An 18,714-nucleotide genomic window follows, 5' to 3' on the forward strand; every position below is an offset into this window, starting at 1 on the left:
CATAGGCACAGACCAATTCCAGAGATTGCATTTGCAAACGTATTACACCCCAGACCTGGTAAATAAATAAACCTTCCCTACACAGCTCTGTATTCCACATGGACTGGTCCTCTCAACACCACCTCCATCCCCAAGAAAATCACTGATGAACATGAGAGAGCTCCAGGACAAACTGGGAAGGTGTACAAGGAGTGACAGGGGCTGAACTTTGGGAAGAGAAAAACCTGCCTGATGCATTTCACCCACAAACAGAATAAGGATGAAGTATTTCAGTTGGAAAGGACCTACAATGATCATCTAGTCTGACTGGACTAGATGCTCCTCCTCCTCTTGAAGAACAATACAGATCAGGCTGCTTTCAGTACAGCAATCTATAGAATCATAGTTGCTTGCATGGCCATTATCATTTTGGAACACAAGTACACCCACAAGAAACATCATCATCATTCTTTGTTCAGGCAAATCTAAAGATGAGAATGCAAGAACCTTTCAGAGGTATCCAAGGGGTACAAAACCCAGGGGAAGAGGTAAATGCATATGAAGAGAGGTAAAGGCAGGTCACTGCAGCAGGTTAAACCTGTTCATCTTGTTCATTAAGATTCACTACACATTTAATTTTCAAATGTTTGGAGTTTTTAAATAATTTCCAGCAAGAATTATGGTACTACAAGTTCACTCTTTGGCTATGCTTGAAAAGCTCCATCATTAATTGTAACTGAAAGTCTGATTTGAAAGATCAGGTCATTCCTAAGAAGTTGGGGAAATACACAAATGATTGATTGTGCCATCACTAATGACAGACACAAAATAACATGAGCAACTTGGCCGAGAAAAAGAGCAAAAGAGAACGAAAATAATTTCAAATGAACAATTTGATCATTCACATTTATAAGTGTCCCATCCATGGGTAATAACCTCGGAGCTCCAGCCTCTTGGGAATGTGTGCGCAGCACAGCAGTGATTCACAACACCCTCGGGCTTAGAAGATAAGGGAGTCCAGCCTTCAACTCAGACAGCTGTGGGATTCTCGAGTGGGAAGTCAAAGCTGAACTCTGCAGCTTTAGGCAGCACTCACCTGAAGGGTGTGTAACCATGCTCCAGCACTCAGGTGGACACAAAATGAATGGCATTTGCAACTTCTCCTTCACTCTCCTGCTACACACCTTAGGATAATGGCCCACTACTTTCTCCTCACTTTTTTAAGGCTGCAAAGCATAGGGGCTGCTATGCAATCCACCCAGTACAACCAGAAATAATGACAACAGATTTGGGTGCGGAGCTCGGTAAGGACATGCTGCTTCTCAAGGCACAGCCCACTAAAAAACAGACCCTGCAGACAAAAGCCCTACAAATTCTTACAGTAGCCATCCTGGCAAATAAGGAATCGGCTGTGGAACTCAAGGCAGCCACGGCACTGAGGCAAAGGCAAGGAAAGACACTGCCCATCTGGAAAGCAACTTCGGGAATGTACAATAGCTATCAAGGCACAACTCCACGACAAGCAAAGGCAGCGTGCAAAGTAATGCCACGGTGACCAAATGGCTGCCACTTCAACAGCACAGCGGCCACTCGGCAAAATACAGCCGGCAATTCGCTGGGCAACAGCAGCCGAGCCGGCCACAGGCCAGCTCAAGCCAGCAAGACAGAACAGCCACCGGCTCCACGGCATAGCCAAAAGGACAAAGTGGGAAACTCAGATGCCACTTCTTCAGGAATCCTGAGTAACAAATGGACAACCAGCCGGACACACCAGGGATCTCGGCCGGTTCAAGAGGAGTGCAGCCGACACCTTGATGCCACCCAGCCGAACGGGGTGTCGCCAGTGCCCCGGTCCCCAAGCGGCACCCTGGCGTGCCAGGGGAGGGGGCAGGGGTAAGGGGTGAATCCCACCCGTGTCCGCTGCAGCCACGGCGGGGGGAGCCGACATTCTTCTCGGTCCCCCGATGGAAACGTTATTCCCAGCTCCTCCTGCCCGCTCCCCGGCCGCACCTGGGGAAGCGGCGACAATACGAGCCCCCCGCCTCCCCGAAGGCAGGCAGGGCGGGAGTCGGTGCCCTCCAGCGTTGTGCCGCCCTCCTCCCCGCACGGCGCCGGGCCGCAAACTCGCAACTCCCGCCCGCCCGCGCCCCCCGGGCCCCGCGCGCCCCTGCCCCCGCCGAACTTCCCGCCGCAGGGAAGGGGGGCTCCGCGGGCGCTGACGTCACGCCGGGCGCGCGGCGGGGGGCGTCCCCGCCCCGGGACCCCCGCGGCGGGCGCGGAGCCCCGCGCGACCCCCGCCCCCCGTTCCGGAGGGAAGGCGCTGCGCCGCCGTCCAGCGCAGCCGAGCCCCGGGCGGGTAGCGCCCCCCGGCGATGCCGGAGCGCCCCCAGCCGCGGCCGGGACCCCCGCCCCGCCGAGCCCCCGTGCCCCGCGGCGCTGTCCCGGCTCCTTCCCGGCCCCTCGCCGAATCCACGCCGGGGCGGGGATCGCCGGGGACCCTTCCCCAGCGCCGCGGGGGTTAATCGCACTCTCGCCCCTCCTGCCCCCCCCAACTTTGGTGTTTCCCCCCCCGCGCCGCCTCGCTCCCCATCCCGACAGACGGACCGGAGGGCCAAAATCAAGCCGAGAAAGAATGCAGCGAGTGGGCGACAATGACAAGCGGGGCGGGAGCGGCTGGGAGCGGGCGAGGGACTCACCGGCGGCTCCTGAGGGGAGGTCGAATGAAGGGAGGAATGGAGGCGGCGAGGAGCGGGGGGCAGGGATTTAAACGCTGCCCCCCCCTTCTTTTTTTTTTTTTTTTTTTTTTTTTTTTTTCCCTTTCCTCCCTCCTCCTTTTCCGCGCTCCCTCGTTTCCTCTCGCGGCTCCGGAATAACCGGTCGGTGGCAGGGACAGCGGCTCCGGGAGGGGGGGGTGCGGCGGGGAGCGGGGCCCCCCCGCCCCGCGGCTGTGTCGCCCCCTCTCCCGCCGCGCTCAGGCGCCTCCGCCTGCGCCCCGCCGCCCTCCCATCGCTCCCACCGCTGCCCGCCTTAGCCACCTCCCATTTCCGAAGGGCCCAGAACGAGCCCCCTCCCCCGCCCCTCTGCTCCGCGCTCGCCGCCGCCCCTCCCCGCGAAACACCCCGCACACCCCGCACCCCCCAACCCACCCGTGGGCAGCGTGGGACGGGGGAGGAAGAGAAGCGGGCGCGGGGCGAGCAACCGGCCGGGCCCCCGCCCCGGCCGCGGCCGCGCCCCGCACCGCTGGGCCCCCGGCGCCGGCACAAAGGCCGGGCAAAGTGGGGGAGAGAGAGCCCGCAGGGGCGTTTTTGGCAGGACGGGCCCGGGGCGACCGAGGGGTGCGGGGGGGTGGCGGTCGGCCGGGGCTGCGGCGGGGCCTCCCGGGGGGCGGGGGCGGCGGCCGCCCGACGGGCGCTCATCGGCGTGCGGCCGCGCGCGCATCCATCCCCCCACGATCCTACGTCCCATCCCCCGCCCGGTTGCCAGGCAACGGCACAAAGGGAGCGCGAGCCTCGTGCGGGGGCCGCTCCGCACTGCCCGCACCGGGCTGCGGCCCCCCGGCACACGCACACACGCGGCGCGGCCGCGGCGGCGTGCGGGGCCCCCCCGGCTCACACGCGTACGGCGCGGCCGCGGCAGCGGCAGCGGCGGGATGCGGGATCCGGCTGGCGCGGGCCTCGCCCGAGCGGCGCCACATCGCCCCCCCCGCCGCCTCCCGCGGCCGCACGGTGCGGGGGAGCGGCGGGGCTCAGCCATAGAAACGTGAAACATCCCCCCACGGCTGCTCAGAAACGCGGCTGCCTCCCCTCGCTGGCCAAGTTCATGGCGTCGATGGCCATTTTGGAAAAGCTGCTGTCGGAGGAATGGCTTTGGGAAGGAAGGGGAGAGCCCGCCGGCTCTGTCACCCGGCCAGCCCGCCAAGGGGCTAATCCAGCTCCAGCCGCTGCCTGCTGTGGGAGCACGGCCAGCGGAGCGCGGGGCTGGGGACCGAGGAGATGCTACAAGTGCTGCCCTTCCTGCCCCGTTTATCTGCAGAAGGCACGGCAATTGTGGGGGCAAACCTGGAGCTGTATCTCACAGACATGAACACGGCTGCATGTTTAAATTAGGGAGCCTTAGTGTGCAGATGGGTAAGCTTCACTCTGATGGCCTTCAAGCATAATCCCAAAATATTTCCTCGGCAGGACCTCTCAGTGAGCAGGCTGGATGGTGTGCTCTCCACGGGCTTTTATTCAGCAATTCTCATTGTCCGTTACATGGCTCCGAGCACTATTTACTGTACAGCGTCCAAACTCAGCACTGAATACAGATGTATTCCTCTCTTCGTGGGGGTTTCAGCAGTGCTATTCACCCCAGTGCTTTAAAAATCATTAAGAGCAATGTCCCTTCTAAGCCGATGGCTCCCAATGCAAGTGTTCCACACCCACTTCCAGGGGTACCATGCCATTTTGGGGCCTCACTATTTATCCTGGACACAGAGTTGCTCTCGGTGCTTCTCATTCCCAAGCCAGCCCCGCTGGCATGCAGCACCCTGTTGCACAACATCAGCATGCTTCATGTCTCTAGCTGTCATTCATTCTCACATCCGCCCTTCTCCCCAGCCTGCTTCTTTGTCCTGCCCCTCGTGGGGACCCTCTGCCCTGCCAGCAGTAATCCTGAGTGCTGTGGTTCCCTAGGACTCTCCGGTTCCCACACCTGGGAGATTGAAAAAGCCATGGCTAACGTTTGCAAAAATGCTCACTGGGTTTTGTGTGGTCAGTCCAAAACATTTCACCATACTGTTTTGGAGAGGTGCTGTGTGGAAGAGAGCACCCTGTGGATTCCAAGCACAGGGGTAAGCGTTATCTGCTTCACAAAGTGCCCCACCAAGCTGAGCCCCAGACAAGAAGACAGAATATTATTATTGCTGTTGAGGTGGTGTTTGCAGTTGTCACGGCTGCTTCAAACTGTCGCCTCTAGGAGCTGACAGCCTTGTGTCCCAAGCTCACAGTGCGTGTGACCCTTGGAGGCCAAAGTGATGATTCATGAAGGAGGAAGATCTTGTCAAGATCCTTGTTCTCTGGATGCTAAACAAAATACCCAGATCCCCAAGGTTTGTGGTTTGAGGAAAAGCCTCTGTGGCAGCTACAGTGGTTGGTATTGCTGAGATCTTTTGGATGAGTAATGCGTGACACCAAGTTTATATAACCACAGTGTCAAGCCCCAAATGGTTTTCATGTCATCATCTTCCATAACCAGGTCAGTTGCTTCAGTTCAAAAGCTTGACTTAAATATTAAATTTATTATCAAGATTTTTAGTATCATTTGTTATTTCAATAATTGAAGAGGCAGAGACTCCAATACCTTATGATAATCATACTAGGCTTTGGTTTATTCCAAGAAGCCAGCCAAAGAGGGCCTGCTCTCTTAGTTTATGAAGAGACATCAGAGGTGGTTCAAAAGAGAAGCAGGACCAAGGCAACCATTCCTTTTCCCCACTTATAAATGCTCACAGCCAAATTGCTGCTAGGTCAAGTCACACCCTATGCTTTCAGGGTGGTAAGTATAGGTGGAAAATAGACAAGAGAACCAGGAGCGCTTGTTTGTACTCGTGCAGCAAGACCAAGGTGGGCTGGCTGCAGAATGTGGGAAATAAAATTATCTCACCTTTGCAATCAACAGGTTGAAGGTCTTGGGCAAATCAAGAGCATTATAGCTGTCTCTTCAGGATGGATATATGACCTGGGGAGTCTGCGAGCCAGCCAGGAACCAAACTTCCTGGGGTGTGTAATCCTGGTCCTCCCTCGGATTAGGGAGATAGGACACGCCACCTTGAGATCTCTCCAGCCTCGTCATCCCACTGCTTTCCAGTTCTACCAGGGGACAAACAGCTGCCTGCAAAAGGAGAGGCCCTGGCTGGAATGTAGCCTTCTTAGGGAAATGCAGCACAAGAAAGGTTCTGATAGTCCTGTGGGGGAGGGAGTGAGATAAGTGAGGTGCTGGAGCTCGTGGCATACAAGGGGAGGCTGAAAGAGCTGTTTCTTTCAGCCTGGAGTAGAGAAAAGTTAGGAGGTAACCAATTACTCTTTGGCTTTTTTTTTCCCCTTTGCTATGGAGGGCTACAGAGAAGTGAGAGCCAAATTCTTCTGATGGGTACACAGTGAAATGCCTATGAAATTTGCAAGAAGGGAAATTGTGACTAGATAAAGGGAAAACCTCCCTAAAGGCAGTTCAGCACCGATACAGGTTTCAGTAGGGGCTGGGGAATCTCCTCACCTTGAGATGGTCAGAAACTGCCTGGCCAAGGCCCCAAGCAGCCTCATCTAGGTCTGGAGCCAGCCCTGCTGTTAGCAGGGGCTTGAAGTCTAGACCTCTAAACATCTCATCTCAATTTTCCTGTGAAACTCTTACTCTAAAATACATGGAGCCCCACTTCCCTTTTGACACACAGCATAGAGGAGTCTCCTTGATGGAAGGAATAAGGAAGCAAGTTATAGCTGCTTCCATGCCGAGATACGCAATGCTCTAGCATGCTGATCTTTGCCTAGAGAGAGAGCTTCGTAATGTCCCCCTGCCAGCCTGTCCAAGCTGTCTGTATTTAGTCTTCCAGCAGCAGAGACAAATACTCTTCTTTTGATTAAGCTGCGCAGCACCTCATAGGAATTACCCAGCACCCAGATTTTTGGACTTCTTGTCAGATGTTCATCAAGACAGTGTCCCTGACAGCCTCCTACATGAAAGATACTGGCTTTTCAAGGTTGAACAACATCCCTCTGTTCTTGAGACAGACAAGAACATACTAGAGAAATTCGGTAGCTCTTCGTCATTAAGGCTTTTCTCTGGACTCTACAGCAAGCCTAATTCAGTGACACCTCCCCTTCCAGCTCATTTATGGGTGCACACACGTATTTAGAAAAAAAAAAAAAAAAAAAAAAGAAAAATACTGCAGGCTTTGGAGGGGCGGGGGGAAGAGGCAGCAGCTAATCTTAAATTATCCTGTTAACAGCTGTACATTGCTCTGCAAATGTAATTTAAACAGAAAAGAAAGCAAATCCAACAAATGTTTCCATTCACAGAGAGCGTCACATTGCCAGCCCATCCCCGTGCTGTTACTCATACTCCGACTGCATTCACATTACAGCACAGCAATCTGATGGAGACACCAGCTCATACAACAGGAGTCCTCAGGTGCGGGATCAGCCGAGTTCTTGGACATTCCTGCCACAAAGAAGCTGTAACCAAATCTCTGCCACTGAGCCAAAGGGAAAGCAGCATATGCATCTTCGGATGCACTGCATGAGGACAAGTATTTGCAGTGACCCAAGCAAACATGCCAGCATCACGTATTCCTTCTGTACATTGTGCCAGCAGTGACAAACTCTTTTGATTTAGAAAAGGCACCAAGGTGAGGTACTGCTATGGCGGGATGTGTTCCCATCCCCTCAAGGCTTTCACACACTTTCCCTGACACAGGGACGTGGTGATGCCTCACTGGCAGAAACTCTTGCCTAACAAATTCTTCCCGCACTGTAGGGACATGTACACCGCTTCCCTGCTGTTGCAGCCTGGCTGCATTTAAATGGGCAACGCCAAATACCTTGGGCACTTAATTGCCTTCCTTGCACAGAAAAAGACGAATGGGAGGGGCGGGGGGTGGGGGGGAAGGGGAGATGCTCTTGGGAATATGAAACGTAACAAAGTTTTTTGGGGTTTTTTTCCCCCCCCAAAAAAACCTGCCCTGATTGCTAAGCAGTAGCCATACTGTTCACAAAATCCTAGTCTCTAAAACAAAGGAGCACTGAGGTGTACAACGGGAAAAGACAGCCCACTGCCTGTATCCAAAAATGCACGTTCCTTCTGGAAAACAGCGCTCTCGCGCACACAGCCGCTTTTGCGGGAGACATGACCGCGTGGGGGGACCCACAGGACCCCGCGGGGTGCCGGTGCCGCCGAGGGGGGCGCGGGGTCGGGGGAAGATGGAGCAGAGCCTGCCCCCGGCGGCACCCGGACTACAGCTCCCAGAGAGCACGGGCGAGAGCCGGGCTGCAGCCGGGACACAAGCCATTCCCTGCCACTGAGATGTGTGCCCTGTGCGCTGGGGATGCCCTGGAAACCAATCCTGTCTCTGCCCTCACATTCTCCCTCCCACCCTCTTCTCAGTTCTGGGCATGTGTGCCAAAGCCTTTGTCTTCCCCTCTTGGACTTAGTCCTTAATCTATGCTGTTTCGTAAAGGATCAGCAGTGAAATGCCAGTGTTTTAAACTTTTGTCTTTGGATTTTAAAGACTGCATTAGGACACAGTCAAGGGGGATTGGGACTTGCTGAGCAACCTCAGAAACAAACTCAGACAAGAGTTAAGCAAGGGTCTGGAAACTTTCTGTAGGGAGGTGGAGCAGGAGCTGAGTGTGCCTAAGAGCGTGGTAGGGCTACTGACGGGAATATAATGGTGGGCAACGTGGTTTTATCATTTATTCTCCAGTTGTATTTCTCACAGTAGCACCCCCAACCCCCACCTTCCTTTGAGTCAGTCCTGAACAAAGCTGTTTGTTGAGCAAGCGCTGGGATTTGCTGGCACCCAGCCTGCTGGGGCACTGGCTGGAGCACAGGCAGCTTTCCCCAAGTACTGCTGAGTTGCCCCTGTGAAAAAAGATGGAGCTGAGAGAGACTACCCATCCCACCTACACCTCCAGTCGCTGCTCTACAAACCCCTTGTGGGGGAGGACAACCAGCATTTTGTCTCTCAAAGACTTGCCATTTCTATCTGCCATCTGAGTCCAGCACACAGACGGCTGGGGGCCCACCCTGAGGCCTTTACATCAGTGGAAGGCGCGACTGAAGTCCCTGCACAGCAGATCTTCATGCAACATGGTTTGGTGAAGATGACAGGGGCAAGTCATCACACACGCCTTCCCTTTGGTGCTTCCCGGCTGGTGGCCAACAGAGCAGTCTGGCTGTGGGACAAAGCTGTGAAAGCAGGTGAGGGTAGCTGGGCCTTTTCTTCCCCTTGCCAGTCCCCTCTGCTTTTTTTTATTACCTTTCTGTGTGAGCATCTCCTGCTCTTGTGGCAAAATGTCCCCACTTCCCCAACACTGTCAACTAGAGATAAACATCAGGCCAAGTCAGGCAAGTCAGGTGTGAAATACATTTTAATAGAGTTTAGGGATCTGTAGTTTGTCTGTTGCTCAGCTGAGCATGGGCTGTCCAGAAGGTGAAGCAGACATCATGGGCGGAGGGGAGGGTGAAGGAGTGCAAGAAGGAAGGGAACAGAGAGAAAAAGGTCACAAGAAGCAAATGAGAGCATGGGTTTGTTTACGGATGTGCTTTAATATATTGCCCCGCAGTACTGTGTGCTGAGCCAGAGACTGACAGCACGCACACACACACACACGCACGCCCAGCGTGGGACAGCAGTGCACTTCAACACCAAGCTGCCGGCAAGCACAGCCCAACACAGCACAGCCCAACACGACACTGCCGGGGTGGAGGCGAGGGACGCGCGGGTCCCGCCGGGGCTCAGTGCACACACACGCCTGGGGCACAGGGACGCCGTAGGCCAGGACACGTACACACACCTACACACATGCACAACGAGAGCGAGCCGCTGGCAACACTCGGCTGGACGCGGCCGCAGGTGCGGCAGTGTCCGAGCACACCGGCCGGCGCACAGATGGTCACCGCACATGCTTCGGCGCACGAGGGAACACGCTGGGCAGCCGCTCCCGTGGTCTGACACGCGAGCAGAGCGGCCCAGGCGTGGCCCTGCACAAACAACAGAGACACACAATGCCTAGATCCAGGAATGCTTATGACCCCACAGCAAGGGACATGGTGTAGGCCGCTCTCTCATCCTTCACCTGGGTACATCTAGCCAGGGACACCTGAACTCGAGGGGGTTCAAGGTGAGAGGAAACCAGGTGACAAGAGTAGGGAGAAAGAGCAAAAAAGGGAGCAGTGGAGGGAAAGGGGGGTTCAGAGTCTGTGAAGTGGGAAAGAGCAGCAGGGTGGCTGTGCCCTGGGGACAATGTTCAAAGAACACTTGGGTTGCGAAAGTTGTGTCCGGCGAAGCGTGCTTCATCACCAAGCTCTTCCTCAATCCTGCAGGAGAGAGACAGCACACATCAGGCCCTTGTAGTGAGGGAGCATTGGAGGCACCAGGGCGCCGGAGAGGCAGCTCACTAGTAGGAAGCTGACATGTGCCCGAGGAGCTCAGCTCCTGCCAGCTGCTGTGACTGCAGGGATGCACCCTCATGCCAAGGAGGAAGAAAGGAGTCTGCCCCAGAGGCCTCCCCGGGATCCTACTGTCATCTCTGTGCCTTGTCTTTGTAACATTTCACCCACAAACCCCATCAACCCTCGGGCTTTCAGCTTCTCCCACCCAATTAGTCACTCCCCTATTCTCTCTTCTGCATTCCCATCCCTGGAGCCCCTTACCTCATGAGCTGGTTGTATTTAGCCAGGCGTTCAGACCTGCAGGGAGCACCCGTCTTTATCTGTAAAGCATTCCACAAAGCAAACACTGTAAGACACTGTTATGACTTGTACCAGTTTCTCGTGGCAGGGCAGGGGATTCTGTTTTGACACCCCTTTGCTTTTCTCCAGGCCTGTGCACGGCCTGGGTTTCACCTACCTGCCCAGTGCACAGTCCTACAACCAGATCAGCAATGAAGGTGTCCTCAGTCTCCCCAGACCTATGGCTCACCATCACACCCCATCCATTCTCCTGGGCCAACTTGCAGCTGCAAGGAGTGAGAAATGCAGTCAGTAGCTCCTACTACAATTACCACCTGCACAGGGTAAGATTCAGGCACACTCTGCTCCCATTCTCAGCATCCTACACTTTGGTAGAGACACAAGTCTGTTCACCCAGTGCATAGCGTGACGCCTGGCTGTGGTTCATCCCCAACCCATTCACAGGACAACAAGGGCAGTGGGCTGGACTCACGCTTGGATGGCCTCTGTGACAGATCCAATCTGGTTGACTTTGAGCAGGAGGCAGTTGCAGGCTTTCTCTTCAACAGCTCTCTCAATGCGCTTGGGGTTTGTCACTGTCAGGTCATCTCCCACTATCTGAATGCCCACATTGGCGGTGAACTTAGACCAGGCCTCCCAGTCATCTTGGTCAAAGGGATCCTCAATGGAGACCACTGAAAGGACAACCAAAGAGGCATGAGTCAAATCTGCCTCCCTTCCCACCCCTAAAACACAGAGGGTTTGTGCCTGGTCAGTGTGCAGCACCAGTGCTGATTCCCTACCGCCCCACACAGCAGCTCACCTGGGTAATCACGTACAAAGCTTTGGTAGAGGTCGCCCAGCTCATCTCCAGAAATGTAGCGGCTTGGGTCATCTGGGGACTTGAAGTCCAGGTCGTATTTCCCATCGCGGTAGAACTCGGAGGCTGCCACATCCATACCGATGACGATCTTGTCTGTGTAGCCCGCCTTGTCAATAGCTTCCTTGAGCAGCTCCAGAGCTGAGGAGAGAATTGCAGCCAGGAGAGTCAGCCCATGCAGAGAGCTCTGCCTTTTGGTGGGAGCCTCCCTTGGGAAGGTCCCTAGAGCCACTGAGAGTTTGGTAGTGTGATGGAGAAGTAGAAGGGAGCCCAGAACGCAACAGAAACATGCCAAGGAGCTGTAGGGGCTGTGTCCAAAAGGGGCAAGGAGGAATTAAAATGCAATTCCACAGCTCAAAGACGAGTTTGTGGAAGGCCTTGTAAAAGTGTGCACATGCATAAAAGGTTTGTATGGAGAGGCCGTAACAGATCAATGCCACCCCAAGGAGAAGGAGCTTAGAAACATTCCCTCACACAGGAGGTCAATTACACTGAGGCATCATCTTTTGAATCAATCCAGGGAATGCTGTGAGCTGGGCATAGGAAACCATAGCATTGCAGGCAGGGGTACCCCATCTCTGTAGGGCTCTCACCTTCACTATTTTCCAGGATGTTGGGAGCAAAGCCTCCCTCATCCCCCACATTGGTAGCATCTTTGCCATATTTCTCCTTGATGACACTCTTGAGGTTGTGATAGACTTCAGCCCCGATGCGCATGGCATCGCGGAAGCTTTCGGCTCCCACAGGCAGGATCATGAACTCCTGCATGGCCAGTTTGTTGCCTGCATGGGAACCTCCATTGATCACGTTGAAAGCCTGGAAGAGTCCATAAGACAGTCAGAGCTGAAGGAACCTGTCTTGGCACCCCCGGGAGGTAGCTCTCAGATGTGTCACCATGCCTATTCATACCACATCCCACAGGGTAACATAAGCACAACAATCAGCTTCAACCATCAGACCAAAGACACATAAGCCTGGAGTCTTCCCTCCACTAGTGGCTCAAAGCACATGGCTGGGGAGGATTTTCCCACCTGTTTCCCTCTCAGAGGTTTTCTGAGTTATGTGTGTTTATCTATGCTCTGTTTATCTGTACATGTTTATCAACAATGCTGTCAGTCTCTCTTCCAGGACTTTTTTTCTTGACCCTGAGAAAATTGTAGCATCCACAACTCCCTTTGTGAAAGAGTTTCTCAAGGCAGCTTCCCCCTGGTGTGAAGACCCATATGCCCTAGTTTTGAACTGTGCCCCAGAGGGTTCACATGATGCCCCCTGGTTCCTGTGCTAAGAATGAGATCTTCAGTCAGCCCCCCACCACAACCTCTCCTGTATCCTCCTCAGGTTCCTTTTTAACAATTGAAACTTGACAAATCTCAGGCCTTGGCTTGCTTCCCTGCCAACTGCAGTGCACTCAGCTGATGTTTCAATCCCATATTCCTTCCTTATCTACCTCCCAACACCTTTGAAATTTCTTTTGGAAACAACACTCTTTTGGAGTTTCTGAAGGTGGATGTCAAGGGCTGAGGAGTCTTACTGGCACAGGAAGGATGAGGTCAGAGTTGCCGGCCAGGTCAGCAATGTGCCGGTACAGGGGCACATCCTTCTCCGCAGCTCCCGCCTTGCACACGGCCAGCGAAACTCCCAGGATAGCATTGGCACCAAACTTGGCTGTGGGCAAGGGAGGAGATTGACTTTTCAGGTGGCAACATCCTGCCCAGCGGGTGCCTTTGCCAGCCCAGCCTTGGCCTCACCACAGCTTGGACAGTGCCCCCCACTCCATCCCTGCAGCCTCCCATGTTCGTAATTTCCCGGCCAAAAAGAGGGATGAATTACATTTGTTCTCTGTGCCGTCCATCTCAAGCATCAGATTGTCTATCTTCTCTTGATCCACAACAGAGAGGCCCTGCAAGAAAGAAACAGCTCCTGAGAAGGGGATGATTGGAAGAGCTGCTGGCTCTGGTGTGCGGGAGAGGAGGCATTGATGGAGAAGCTGGGGGTAAAAGGACTTTTTCAGCTTGTGGGGGAACACATACACACAAAGCTCTGGAAACTGGTGCCGTGGTATTTAGTCAGGTTAGGTAACCCTGATGGTGTTGCTGCAGTGCAGTGTAGATGTACCCATGGTGGAGAGGGGGTCAGCTGCAGCCCAGGCAAGGCCACGCATTGCTGGGGACACAGGACGCCCTTGGGGGTTTACCCATCCTTTCGGCAGCTTCCAGAGAGCTTTGTGGTGCTGTGGTCACACAGAAGCTAGGCAGAGCAACAGAATATGCTCAACCTCAAGCAAGCAAATGTAGACTAGATGGAGCCATCCCCAGGAGTGAGGTGGACAGCAAGATTAGACCCAACACAGGCAGTGCTCCACCACGCTGGGTATTTTTCAGGGGCGAAGAGAACTGGGCTCTCGGCCAGAGCCAGCCATGGGCTACATGGCGTGTGTAATATGTGGCTTTGGCTCAGCTCTCCTCAAAGCAGGCTCCAAGTCTTCAGGTATAAACAGGGTGCAGATGTGACACCACTGCTCTGCAAGGCTGTGCCAGACCCTGCATGGTATAACCATTGCTCATCACAGCAGGAGGAGGCCACAGACATGTGGATGTGATTCAGTGCTTGAGGGGGAGCACAGCTGAAAGAGGGGGTGAGCTCTACAGGGAGCGCCGAGGGGACTAGTTAGGCTGCACAGATGCTGCGGTGGACCAGGAAGAGTTAAATCCTTTCCTCCCAGAGAAAAGATTGCTGTGGACACACACAGGCATGGGGGGCAGGAGGGCTGTGCCCAGGTTCACAGAGAGCATTGCTATGTCTGTTAACCCAGTGAGATGAAGAGAGGCAGACACAGAGATCAGGGGACAGAGACAGACCAGAGTAAGCATTGGACAAGGGAGAACAAAGAGAAATCCTTACAGAGCCCACGAGAGCTGGGGCGACAGTGCTGTTGATATGATCCACGGCCTGCAGGACCCCTGAAGAAAGGAAGAGGCAGAGAAAGAAAGAGAGAGAGAGAGAGTGAGGCAGAGAGAAGAGTGGAAAGAGGGAGGGAGAGGACCAATAGAGAGATTGAGAGAGGGAGACAGCAAGGGAAGATCGAGGCCTGATCTTTCACTTTTTTTCACACCACTCTGTGCCTCTGTGGTCTCCCTGACGGCAGTGGGACACATCTGTGTCACACCAGTGGATAGGCAGTACCCTCCAGCAGAGCCCCACACATAGGCAGCCCCGAGGATGAGCTGCGGAGCAGGCATCTCCCCACCTTTTCCAAGGAAACGTGACTTGTCATTGTCTCGCAGCTCCAGCGCTTCGTAGATACCAGTGGACGCTCCACTGGGGACGGCTGCTCGAAACATGCCTGGGAAACAGCAAAACAGGGGTGTGAGACAAGCAGAGGGTGAAGAGGAAAAACCCTCATGCACCTCCTTCTGCTCTGCTTTCATAGGAAAGGATGCAACAACTGCTTGTGCAAATGGATGGCCCCACTGGCTGGCTGCTCCTGGCTGGTCTCCCTAGAGGTGGAGTACCTCAGTGGCAGAAATAAATGCACCCAGGGCTTCCAGGCTGAGGAACTTGGATGTCAGGCACCCAGAGATTCACACTGATCCCAGAACTGTGTGTGATGGGTGGAAGTCCCTCAGCCCTCCTCCTAGTTCCAGAAGCGGCCTGACTCACAGCCACCCTCAGCTTCCCCCCCCTCAGACTGAGGTTTCTGCCTCACTGAAGAAGGAAGACAATGGCTGCATGCCTGCTCTGGCCTCTCACTGCTCATCACCCCTCAGCCCAAGTAGTTTTGGGCCCAGTGCAAATGCAGCTCTTCCAGTTGAGCCCCATGCATGGACACAGCTGCACAGAGATCGCAGGAACAAAGCTTTACCCCTGCCATGAGCACGGCCATGGATGTGCTACCAAACATCTACTATGCCCCAGGACTAAAAACATAGCTGCAGCAGGGGTATGATGAGAAGGTGAAGACATTTATGATAAAAAGACCTTCTATCCCTGCTACGGGCAGGAGCATGGCTCATGTCACACGCAGGACAGCCAGCTGTCTTGTCGTGATTTGCCCAGCACGTGTGCAGAGTTGCTGAGCACAGGCACAAGCAGAGCCACGAGCAGAGTTTTGGTCTCTGCCTCTTCCCCTGACTTGTTGTCTGCTAGGGGTTCACCCGTGAGGACCCTCCATGCTCTTGGCGTTCCAGGCTGTGCACAGCACCAGCTCTGCCGGGGTGGGCAGGGCTTGCCCTCTGTGTCTTCTCCTCACCCGCATACCTTTGTGTGTGTAGAGGTCCACCTCAACGGTGGGGTTCCCACGGGAGTCCAGGATCTCACGGGCATGGATCCTCTCGACTGCCATGGTGAGTCTGTGGAGAGAAAAGGATACGCTTAGCTCTGAGAGGCTCCAGGATGTGGTGCTCACCCCTCCTATGTCTAGACTGACAGAGAAAAGGGAATTCAAGAAAAAGTGACCTTAGAAATTTGGGCTAAAACTATTTGCCCCAGGAAATTTAGAAATTCACCCAGACTACAGGAATCTACGAAGATTTTTCCAGGAACTGGCTATCTATTTGAATTTACCTCTGGTGCAACTGACAAACTAGGAGCACTCTGCCTCTCCCTGTGTCACAGCACAGCGCCTAACACAAGCCTGGATGGCAGGGATGGGGAGGGTGCCACGGGCAGCAGAGAGGGAGGGATCAGCTGGTGCAGTGGGGAGGTGCCCCTGGCTCTGGTGTCAAGGACGGGGCAGCAGTTCCTGGCATCTCCTGTCCCCTTGCCGGGAGGCGAGGACAGCGCCTGCCAGGCCAGACAGCAAGCGGCTGCTGTGTCCCTGTGCAGGGAATGGGGAGCCAGCAGAGCCAAGTGATGGGCAGGGCAGGGGGCAGCCAGCCGGGGGGACCCCCAGCCCCTCTCCAGCCCACGGCAGGGGAGCTATGCCAGCCTGGCTGTCCCAGACCCCAGCCTGGCTGTCCCAGACCCCAACCGTGTTCCCCCTGCCGAGCACCTGCTCAGCATCCCTGTGTCCCCGTGAGCTGCGGGGTGAGGCTGTGCCAAGGCAGTGGGAGCATGGAGCCTGGCAGCCTGAGGAGCCATCTTGCTGAAGGCCACGGCACCTCAGATGTGGCAAAAAGGGCTCTGAAAGGAGGGGGCACCTGGCCCAGCTGCCAGCCCTTCACTCTGCTCCTGAGGTAGGGAAGCGGATGAGACTTGGCTGGATCTCTGTTGGGTGGGGGGATAAGGAAGCCTAGCATTTTGGGGCACCTGGTTAAACCTGAAGTAGAAAACATGCTGGTGGGTAATGGTGGTTGTTTGTTTGAAAGAGCTTCTCTTTGCTGCAGTTTGCTCTCCAGGGGTTCCAAATCAGCTCCTCATGCCACCTTCTCTTTCCCCTGGCTGTGGGGCTGTGCTATGCTGGGGTGCTGCAATGAGGCGTGTGTCCCTCCATGCTCCCAGCACTGCCAAGTTTTCCTCCCCTGGCTCCCACAGATGATTCCCTCAACCCTGAGCAGGGTTGACAGAGGCCAGAGTAGCCATGGAGCCCCAGCCAGGACCTCCCCATGGCGTGTGTGAGCAGGGGTACAGCCAGCACAGGGCCTCAGCACTGGGGCAGGAGAAAATGAGCTTGAACCAGCACATCACAGCACCGAGGGGAGCTGAGAAGCAGGATGGGGAAGCCGGAGCCAGCACCCGACGCCACTGCCACGGGTGGGTGGAAATCACAAGGGTGTGAGAAAATCGTGCTGCTGCTCTGAAGTTTCAGCCAGAGCTTCTCGTGTGGGGAGTTGTGGTCAGCGACTCCAGGGTTCTCTGGAGCTTGCACAGAGCCCTCCACCATGTCCATCTGGGCTGGGATCCCTCATCAGCTGCTTTGGCAGTGCTCCTCACGCCATCTGGCACACGCCACAGGAACTTCCTCCAGAGTCGTGCCGGCGCAGCCAGCCGTGAGCTTCCTTTGCAGCAGTGTCCTGGCCGTGCCTCAACAGCCTCCGTGGGGTACAGAGGGACTGGACCCTGCCTAAAGTCATCTCTGACAGCACCTGTGCCAGATGCTGTGGCTCTCTGCTTATCTGGTCACGTTGCCCCAGTCACATCCCTGTGGTCACATCCACCTGCCCCTCTTGGAGCCAAGATCCGAGGAAGCCAAATGACAAGCCTAAATCCAGCCTTGCCTTCCCCACCCCATCACTTACGTGATCTTTTCTCCCTTAAAGTCCTTTAAAGCCTTTTCTCCACTTGTGTTGCTGCCCCGTGCCCCCTGTGTTTACTCTCTTTTGAACAGAACCACCCTGAAATCCCTGGTATCAGCTGCACTGTCCTGAAAGGAGGTCAGAGGCGGATAAGCTGGGATAAGGGATTGGGATGGAGCCATGGCTGGGAAGCCACAGACCATATCCAGGAAGAGAGAGGAGGCTGTGCAGCCCCCGTGAACAGGGGCTGGGCAGCTTACGCTGGGAGGCTGGTGCTGCTGCAATGCCTTCCTGTGCAGCTGGCGCTGGCAGCAATTCCCTGTCCCTGCCAGGCCAGCACGGTGAAGACCCTTCCCCCAGGGCACCGCCACCAGTCCCGTGTGCTGCCGCGATTCCCCTGGGCTGGGCACTGCTCCCGGGAAGCCCGCACTGCTGCAATGTCGTGACTGATGCAGCTATTGCTTGCCTGTCACCTCCTCTCCCAGCTCTCCCCCTCCCCTGTGGTGTGGGGCTGTGCAAATAGGAAAACATCCCCTCTTCTCCCTCCCTCTCCCTGAGCGCCCGTGTTTATGGCAACACCTCGGGAGGCTGGGGGGGGGCTGGTCCGCTCTGAGGCTGGATCCTTTTCCCAGCGGTGCCCAGACTCAGCGTTGCCTTCTCCCCACTACCACCCCCTCCCCCGGGGAAAGCTCCATATCGTCCTTGCTTGCCCCCCCCCTTCCTGCAGTTCCCTGGGTTCACGTCTGAAATGATGATTGCCGGGAGGGGAAAGGGGTGGGGGGGGCTTGGGAAGGAGGGAGTACCTGAAATCAAAATATGAAAGAAAGTCAGAAGGATGGGGGTGAGGAGACAGAGGTGGGAGGAGCAGGGGGAGGAAGTGAGGGGAGTTGAGTTGTTAATGCCGCTCACCGTGGTCCTTCTCTGCAGGGACCCCAAAGTGCGTGTGGGGTTTGGAGGGCACAAGGTGGGCAGCAGAAACATGCACGCAGTGAGGGGTGTGCTGGCCGTGGGGAGACACTTACCTTCCTAGGGCAGGGGTGGACGAGAGACTGAGAAAGTGCTGGTAGAAAGGAGAGAGGACGAAGCTGAGGAGGGATGCAGGACCTCAAGGGGAGATGATGTGTCCTCTAAGCCAACGGTGGCGGCAGCAGCAGGATGGAGACGCCCCTGATAGGGCCGGGACAGCAGCATGTGACCCAGAGCTGCGATGAGTCAGGATTTAGCAAAGCTTTGCAAACAGCACGTAGGGGATGGAGA

General features: G+C 55.4%; 2 protein-coding genes across 2 annotated transcripts in view; both read right to left on the reverse strand.

Annotated features, from left to right (window-relative positions):
• The window catches only part of C1S (complement C1s), a 95,178-nt gene extending 78,517 nt beyond the window's left edge, over positions 1-16,661 (reverse strand). Inside the window, exon 1 of the mRNA XM_068182859.1 lies at positions 16,648-16,661. The gene's annotated coding sequence lies outside the window, so the exon portion shown is untranslated. The remainder of the gene's footprint in view (positions 1-16,647) is intronic.
• On the reverse strand, positions 9,084-18,654 carry ENO2 (enolase 2). Its single transcript, XM_068182891.1, has 12 exons — positions 18,480-18,654; positions 15,542-15,633; positions 14,532-14,627; positions 14,186-14,244; positions 13,115-13,184; positions 12,816-12,949; positions 11,878-12,100; positions 11,228-11,425; positions 10,898-11,099; positions 10,583-10,691; positions 10,387-10,445; positions 9,084-10,050 (listed from the first exon to the last, which is right to left on the reverse strand). Exons 2-12 carry the CDS (start codon positions 15,624-15,626, stop codon positions 9,981-9,983), a joined length of 1,305 nt encoding a protein of 434 aa, XP_068038992.1. The 5' UTR covers positions 15,627-15,633; positions 18,480-18,654; the 3' UTR covers positions 9,084-9,980.
• Between the last annotated feature and the right edge of the window lie 60 nt (positions 18,655-18,714).

Source organism: Anomalospiza imberbis, chromosome 2 (assembly GCF_031753505.1).
Source record: "Anomalospiza imberbis isolate Cuckoo-Finch-1a 21T00152 chromosome 2, ASM3175350v1, whole genome shotgun sequence".
NCBI lineage: Eukaryota > Metazoa > Chordata > Aves > Passeriformes > Viduidae > Anomalospiza > Anomalospiza imberbis.

What these genes read in the sequence shown, in the direction of transcription:
- ENO2 (XM_068182891.1), bottom strand. Translation starts at nt 15,626, where the DNA reads ATGGCAGTCGAGAGGATCCATGCCCGTGAGATCCTGGACTCCCGTGGG. An exon ending in CCCCAGCTCTCGTGGGCTCT is followed by an intron (nt 13,185 to 14,185) that starts GTAAGGATTTCT and finishes TCTTTCTTGCAG; the next exon opens with GGCCTCTCTGTTGTGGATCA. An exon ending in CATCCTGGAAAATAGTGAAG is followed by an intron (nt 11,426 to 11,877) that starts GTGAGAGCCCTA and finishes TTCTCTCCTCAG; the next exon opens with CTCTGGAGCTGCTCAAGGAA.